The 8,241-nt window shown below is 42.5% G+C and overlaps 2 protein-coding genes across 2 annotated transcripts in view; both read left to right on the top strand.

Annotated features, from left to right (window-relative positions):
* LOC143292071 (uncharacterized) lies at positions 1-4,155 on the top strand. Its single transcript, XM_076602248.1, has 5 exons — positions 1-217; positions 874-901; positions 1,721-1,912; positions 3,031-3,164; positions 3,954-4,155. Exons 1-5 carry the CDS (start codon positions 41-43, stop codon positions 4,050-4,052), a joined length of 630 nt encoding a protein of 209 aa, XP_076458363.1. The 5' UTR covers positions 1-40; the 3' UTR covers positions 4,053-4,155.
* A 1,718-nt stretch (positions 4,156-5,873) lies between these two features.
* Positions 5,874-8,241, top strand: part of LOC143292069 (uncharacterized) — an 8,495-nt gene continuing 6,127 nt past the window's right edge. The window contains exons 1-2 of the mRNA XM_076602247.1: positions 5,874-5,978; positions 7,575-7,692. Coding sequence (XP_076458362.1) covers positions 5,933-5,978; positions 7,575-7,692 — 164 coding nt within the window. The 5' untranslated portion in view covers positions 5,874-5,932. The remainder of the gene's footprint in view (positions 5,979-7,574; positions 7,693-8,241) is intronic.

The following is an 8,241-nucleotide window of genomic DNA, read 5'->3' as shown; positions in this document are numbered from 1 at the left end:
TTTCTGTGTACCAGCAGCAAGTAAAGTTCAGTGAGCAGGAATGCTGTCCCTGTGTGGTTGTTTGCTGGGACTGTGCCTCCTGACACTGCTGCCTGCCACCACAGTAACCAATGAAAGCTGCAAAACAGAGTATATTTTCTTGAAGTTCAGAACCGCCGAGCCCGCTGAAAACATCAAACGCTACTTTGAGAATGTGACCGTCATGTACAGTTTTAAGGTACAGCGTGCATGTATGTTTTATCTGTCTACCTACCTATCTATCTATGTGCATAGAGTAAAGGCAAGTGCTGATTGAAAGAGGGGTTGGTGGGATGCATGGAAGGGGGATTACATAACTGGTTAGAAATTAATATTTGTAGACCTACACGTAAGATATATGAATGTATTTTTCAGTCTAGCCAGAGCGAAGTTCTTATCATCTTTTCGTGTGTGGAATGTCATTCCTGTTTCTCGCTGCCTCGTGTATGTATTACATGCTTTTGCGTGTCAGTAGCCTATTTACATATATATAGCAATGATTGGAATCGCTCTCTCTCTCTCTCTCTCTCTCTCTCTGTGTGTGTGTGTGTGTGTGTGTGTGTGTGTGTGTGTGTGGTGTGGTGTGTGTGTTATATTACGATGAAATTATAATGTAAAGCAAATGATGCTCTTTTTTGGACTTTAATTTTTTTTTTTTTAAGACAGTCAGTATTCCTTTATCCAGTTGAGATAGTTTATCGAAATGTATTTTCATTCGACAAGAAGTTGTTCTTTTCTGCCTTTGTACCTCTGGCTGTTTGTGCTTATGTCTCTGTCTGTATTTCCGTCTGTGTGTCTGTTTCTGTCTGTCTCTTGTGATGATGTTAACACATGCCGCATTGATGTACTTTCCAGGTCTATGGTGCTGGCCACTACATCTTCAGTACGTCTGTCTGTGTGTCTGTCTGTCTCCACCTCTCTCTCTCTCTCCACCTCTCTCTCTCTCTCCCCCCTCCCCTCTCTCTCTTTGTCTCTCTCTCTCTCTTACACCCCTTCTTTTTCTGTATATTTTATAACCATCATGTTCATTCCTTTTTCATTAAGAATTGTACAGAGCAGACACTGTTTAGGGCGGTGCCTGGAGGTAAAAAAAAAAAAAGTAAGCCAATGCTTTCTATCATGTTTGGAAATAAAGGTCGCCCCATTCTTTATCACTTCTGTTTTTAAGTAGATGTTGTGTAGTTTATATGGATCAGCCACACGCTTTGGTGCCTTCTGGAAAATGAAGTTTTTAAACTAAACGAGTTGTTTTGTTGTTGTTGTTGCTGTTGTTCTTTTTCTTCTGTTCTTCTTCTTCCTCGTTTCTCTTCGTTATCACCTTTATATTCTTAATTTCATTTCACACACACACACACACACACACACACACACACACACACACACACACACACACACACACACTTTCTCTCTCCCATTCTGTTTCACACACACACACACACACACACACACACACACACACACACACACACACACACACACACACACACACACACACACACACACACTTTCTCTCTCCCATTCTGTTTCACACACACACACACAAACACACACACTTTCTCTCTCCCATTCTGTTTCACACACACACACACACACACACACACACACACACACACACACACACACACACACACACACACTACTACTCTCTTTCTCTTGGAATAGATGTAGACTTCAGACCTTCAGAGCTGGTTGTTTATTCTAGTTATCCACGACGACAACAATCAGAACCTGAGGAAGCTCGCCCTGCCCGCTGACGCCAGCACGACTGTGTCCACCTTCCCTGTGGAGACAGTGCAGACCTACCTGGGCCGCTTTGGCATTGACGTGCGCATCAACCAGACAAGGGTGCCAGATGAGGGTCTGACCTTTGTGGAAGTCACATGGGACATATCAAGTCAGTGACTCTCTATTTCTTATTGTGTATGACCTTCGATTTTTCTTTATTGCTAACAGTACTTATACTGCGCCTATTCTCGGTCATAGACTAAACTCGTTTTTACAAATACTCAGTGACTGGGCAGATCTGAATGACAGCTGCATTTAGTCGCTCATCATTCGTTTCCTGTGTCATTCTGTCAGGTTTCAGTCACTTGCATGCACACACGGGAATATCAGAATTCAATTTTGCAAGGGACAAACCTTTGTGGTGTTGTGTGGTCTTTAACGCGTTTTGTCAACTTTCAGTTTTAAAAAAAAGTATAATATATGTGATGGCAACACTTACAACTTCTTAACACGGAAGAACCTCAACAATTCGGAGTCAGGACTCTCCCATCTTTGGGGTGTAATTATCAGTTGGACGCGAGAACTATTGGCAATGCTAGAATCTGCAGTCCCTGGAATGCGAGAAACACTGGTACTTATTATAAAAGAATCACCAGTCCTTGGGATGCAGAGATACCCAATCCCTAATATGCAGTAATCCCACCTATGCAAAACAAGCATCCCCAATATTGAGATTTCTCAATCCTTAGGAAATGACAATCGACAATATTTGGAGACCCAGTCACTGCTTATGATGCATAAACTCCGAGACACATGATACAAGAATTCCCAAATACCTTGGACACAAGAATTCCCGGTCATCATAATAATATAAGAACCCTCAGTTTTTCAGATCCAAAAATCCCCAGTCTGTGATTTGTAAAAATGCCATCATTCCATCATTCGAATGTAAGAATCGCCGATCATTACGTTTCAATCACCCACAATTCTGCAGGAAAATCCAATTTATGGTATGCAAGAATCCCCAATCCCTGGCACACAAGTATCCCTAAATCCTGGGACGCAATAACCCCCAGGCTGGGTTGCAATAATCTCTGGTCCTTGAGATGCACTAAATTTATCTTCTTACAGGAATCCAATTATAAAAGAGTGTGGTCGCATCCAGTCCTGTCTTCGTTGATAAAGTTATGTTATCTTCAATGTGTGTGTGTGTGTGTGTGTGTGTGTGTGTGTGTGTTTACAATGCTATGACAGTGACAATGAGGTCCTGTGTGTTCACTGTGCAAGGTGTGATCGAGGAACAGTACAGGGCCATGCTGGTCAAAGCTCCCAGCGGAACGCCCCAACTTGACGTCCCACTGAAAATACTCCAAAAATTGGGCAAGGCTGGTTTCGTCGCCGTGTCCACTCTCCCTACCAAAGTATGATCTTTCACGCATGAAAGTAAAACCTCTTACACACTTACGTGACCCTTCAAACACACACCAAAGCTTCCCACATACACCAAAGTAAGGCCCCTCTAACACCAAAGAAAGACCTGTCCTACAAAAAGTAGGTCTTTAGTGCATCAAAGAAATGCATCTCATAAAATAAAGTAATATTTCACACATGAAAGCATTGTTGAAAAGAAACGAAAAAAAAAGACAAAAAAGAAATGGGTCTAATTATCTTCAAATTTCTTTAATGTTTTTCTAAAACTATGTGAAGGATATTCTCCAATGCATCGGTTTTATATGATGATAGTGGGGAAAAAACATACTCTAATTTTGAACACTTTATCCCCACTCCCCCAGCTGCCTTGCTGCCCAGTCAAGTTTGTCATCAAAGGGAACTGGTAATGAGATGATACTCAATTCTCTGCCTACAAATTACAATACTTGCAGCTTACCTGATTATCCTGAATCTACTGAGCATCTAGTCTTTCGGATGAGACGATAAACCGAGGTCCCGAGTGCAGCACGCACTTGGCGCACTGATAAAGAACCCATGGCAACGAGAGTGTTGTCTGGCAAAACTATGTAAAAAGAATTCCACTTTGATAGGTACACAAAAATATAAGCATGCACTCAAGGCCAAGACAAGCGCGTTGGGAAATGCTGCTGTCAGGCATATGGCCAGCAGATGTGGTTTAGCGTATATGGATTTGTCCGAACGCGGTGACGCCTGCTTAAGAAATTGAAACTACTTGTGTTTTTTTTGTATACCAACAGTTCATTTACTTCCGGACGAGGGACAAGTGCGGCACCCCGCCCGTTTTCACGGAAACAAGCGCTGTTAAGTCCAGAACGCTGAGGATCCACAACCTGTGAGTCAGCCATGTCCATCATCTGTCGGTGACAGGGGATCCTATTTATGTGGTCCTGTGCCTGTCCTGACCAGGTCTCAGGCTGAATACGAATAAATGATATTGAACCTTTTCTATGTGTGTGTGTGTGTGTGTGTGTGTGTGTGTGTGTGTGTGTGTGTGTGTGTGTGTGTGTGTGTGTGTGATTCTCAGTCTATGTATTATTGTATGTGTGCTCGTGCACGTTTCTGTCTCTGTCTGTCTGTTGTTTTTTTTGTCTCCTTCCTCGTCTCCTTCTCTGTCTCAGTTTCTGCGTGCATGTGTGTGTGTGTGTGTGTGTGTGTGTGTGTGTGTGTGTGCGTGTGTACGTGTGTGCTTGCATGCGTGCGTGCGTGTGTGTGTGTGTGAGTGTCCACGTGTGTGTTTGCAGACAGACAGGCAGAGATGGAGATAGACACAAACTCTCTCTCTCTCCGTCTCTCTCTCTCTTTCCAATACAATATAATGCAATGCTGTGCAATACAACACAATGCAGCACGATGAAATACAGTACAGTATAACACAACACAATCCTGGCAGGAATTTTGTCACTCTCTTCCCACCCAACCAGTATATAATCATGCCTACCTTCTCTCTACTCCCTTTGACCCAACAGACAACTGACACCCAACACGCTCCTCAAGTCACGGTGACAGTGTGTTCTTTCCGCGTCACTGATAGCAACAGTATGGCAAGGATGCGCTGTCATAAGATGTCTGATGACTGTGACAAATTACGGTGGTTATACGTAGGTCTCAAAACCCGCCCCCGTCCTTTCCGCTGCTCAAGCAGTAGCCCACTCGAACTCGTACCAAGCGGTGAGAGTCGTCTGTGTGCCTGCCGTCTTTTTTTTTTTTAGATTCACGGACATGTATATCTGTTTGTATGGCTGGCCATTTGAGTCAAATCAGGATTTGGCGTTATTTGAAAAAGAAAAAAAAAGAAAAGAGAAATTCACACACACACACACACACACACACACACACACACACACACACACACACACACACACACACACACACACACACACACACACAGAGAGAATCATTTATGAGTCGGGATTCTCTCACCTGTGCTTTTGTTTCTGTCTGCAAGTGCAGGTTTTGTGTTCTACAATCAAAGTGTGCTTTGCTACACACCTTTGTCGGAGACACTTCTCTTGTTGCCGTGGGTCATTTTACGCGTGCTTTGAGCACGCTGAACGCGGGACTTCAGTATGTCGTCTCACACTTCTAGAAGACTATACATAGCTTCCAAGCAACAACTGAAGGTCCAGTGTAGGTTAGAGGGAAAATCTCGGTGTGCAAGGGAATCAGTCCTGTGGACACTCTCTTCCCAGCCGTGCACTATGTTCACTCACCTAATTCGTGTCTCACATAAATGTGTGTGTGTGTGTGTGTGTGTGTGTGTGTGTGTGTGTGTGTGTGTGTGTGTGTGTGTGTGTGTGTGTGTGTGTGTGTGATTCATCAACTCGTGCAACGCAAAAATTGACTTAAATGATAATCAGTAAGACTAATTTCATCCCCTGTAGTTCTTTGTTTTTTTTTTCAAACTCTTTATAACACTTGTGCACGTGTTGTTTCCTTTTATTCTGATTGCTTAATGCATGATAACTAAAACAAAAACAACAAGCAAACAAACAAAACAGCAAAAACCAAGAAAAACACAAAAGCAATCTGCACAATCAAAACACTCTGAAAACTGTACTTCTGTCACTCCTGTATGGCCATACTCTTCATTGGTGGAGGCATTATACGCAAACACACACACACACACACACACACACACACACACACACACACAGTGAGAGAGAAGCCAATGGTCAACAAGTCATTTGTGTAGTCAGACACTGCTTCAGCTACCAACATGGCCCCTGTGTTTCTCATCACTCTGCTTCTCTTCGGCGTCACCAGTGAGTGGAGTTTTTTTTGTGTGAGAACATTGCGCGCGCGCGTGCGTGCGTGCGTGCGTGCGCGTTTGTGTGTGTGTGTGTGTGTGTGTGTGTGTGTGTGTGTGTGTGTGTGTGTGTGTGTGTGTGTGTGCGGGCGCGCGTTTGTGATACTTTCCAATCCATTTTACCGACTTCCCATGTATCTGCTTTTAGACGGGTTTTAGAGTAATTTGTGACTGCCGATATATCAGTGTAGGATATGATAGCTGTAGAATGTGGTAAAGCAGCAAAGTTTTAAAATTCTGCCTCGTGTCTTCTCTACATATTCTCTATATAAACGTGACTAAGATCAGCTACACGAATGATCCAACGGGTCTTGTTCTGGTGTTAAGCACAATGATGACATTTGAAATCTTGATTGTTTGACAAAATATGAAGTAAGAAGTAAATCCATATGGCCGAGATCTGTGGCGTAGGAAACTCAGTTTCGAAATAATATCTATCCTACAAATATATTACTTCAAAAAATGAAGCTTTCAGATACGAACAAATGTTACGAATGTGTGGACGAGATAGATCATATTGAACACTTCTTCTTTGAGGGGGGGTGAGGGAGGAGAGGGATGGGGGAGGGAGGGAGATGTGCGGATGGATGTTGTGGGTGAGAATGAAGGGCTATGAAGAAAAGAAAGGATACGTTTAACACTGCAACTCACACTAGAGCAGTAATAAACCCAGACAGAAATCACCACCTGTTACACCCAGGAATGCATGCAGCAACACACAATTAAGAGCAACAATAAACCCAGACAACTGTGTACAGTCATCAAACATTCCTAGATCACATGCCGCAAGACACCCTGGGGCAACTGTTGCGCCAGACAATTGGAAAAACATAAACGAAAGCTATCAGTCGTGCTGTGAGTGAGTGAAGCGTGTATCTAATAGTTTATTTTGAAATAGAAGCTGAAATAGTGAAAGGTAGGAAAACAAACATTATGTTGTTAAGATTAATGATTATAAATGAAGTGAATAAATAATTAAGTAAATGAAGGAAAAGAAAGACAGAAAGAAAAGAAGGAAGAAAAAAGAAACAAAAGAGAAAAAAAAATGAAGAAAGAAAGAAAGGAAGGAAGGAAGGACGAAAGAAAGAAAGAAAAAGGGTGGAAGGAAGACAGGAAGGAAGGGAGGAAGAAAGAAAATAAGAAAATCATAATTGTTGTTCGATGGTGACCTAGATACATATAATCCATCAGTTAACTCTCTCCATACGAAAGGCGAAAGAGACGACGTTAACAGCGTTTCACCCCAATTACCATCATCAAAATATTGCAATCGGAAGGCTCGGAAGTCTGCAAAGAGGTAAATGTTGACAAAGAAAACCACAATTCTGACGACGGAAGCTGAAGGTTGGGTCATGCAGACACCCACTGGACATCCGAGGGGTCTGTGTAGAGGAGAAGAGAGGACTGGCCGTGCTGAGTGAGTTAATACGTTAAAGAGACGCAGCACAGAAAAGACACGCAGCCAATTACAAGACTACAGATATTCCTACTTTGGCAGCTTGACCGAGAGGAAGGTAACCCGATACAGTAATCCTGGCATCTTAATGTGCAGGTTCAGGGGCCCAGACCTGTACTGACTACATGGGAGCTGTGCAGTGTTCTACTGATTATGCCAATGGTGTCGCCAATATGAGCTTGGCTGAGCTCACCAATATCAACGTGTTTTGCCAGTACGTGATTTTTTTTTTTTGTGTGACTCACTTGTGTAAACAAAGTGAGTCAATGTTTTAACCCGGTGTTCGTGTGTGTGTGTGTGTGTCCGTGGTAAACTTTAACATTGACATTTTCTATGGAAATACTTTGTCTGCCAATAACAAATTTGGCTTAAACATAGTATGAAAGTAACCAATAACAGGTTGTAAGTCTCCCGATTTAAGCCGTATTACCGAATCAATAACTGATTATTTCGTTGAGATTCGTTCCGAAATCCCAAAATTCCAAAAACCGCTTCCCCGCTGAGTTAGGCCTACCAGAAGGTAGGTTGTGTTTGAAGACGACATGACCTCGTTTTTCTTGTTCACAATTAAAAGGAAAGAAACACGAATTCTGGACAGAACACATACACTGATACTAACTACAACATCGACGTGTTTACTACTGCGTATAAATATTCTAAAGTGGACACTAAATCAACTGGAACGAACATAAAAGAATAATTGAGTGGATCGTTTCTTTCAGCCCATTGTAGACTGGTTTGTGCAGATCTGGAGATCTACCAT

The sequence above is a fragment of the Babylonia areolata genome, chromosome 18 (assembly GCF_041734735.1).
Source record: "Babylonia areolata isolate BAREFJ2019XMU chromosome 18, ASM4173473v1, whole genome shotgun sequence".
NCBI classification, from domain to species: Eukaryota; Metazoa; Mollusca; class Gastropoda; order Neogastropoda; family Buccinidae; genus Babylonia; species Babylonia areolata.
The sequence above is the reverse complement of the archived record's forward strand: the minus strand, read 5'-3'. Positions and strand labels throughout refer to the sequence as shown.

What these genes read in the sequence shown, in the direction of transcription:
- LOC143292071 (XM_076602248.1), top strand. Translation starts at nt 41, where the DNA reads ATGCTGTCCCTGTGTGGTTGTTTGCTGGGACTGTGCCTCCTGACACTG. An exon ending in AGTCACATGGGACATATCAA is followed by an intron (nt 1,913 to 3,030) that starts GTCAGTGACTCT and finishes TCACTGTGCAAG; the next exon opens with GTGTGATCGAGGAACAGTAC. An exon ending in TGTCCACTCTCCCTACCAAA is followed by an intron (nt 3,165 to 3,953) that starts GTATGATCTTTC and finishes GTATACCAACAG; the next exon opens with TTCATTTACTTCCGGACGAG.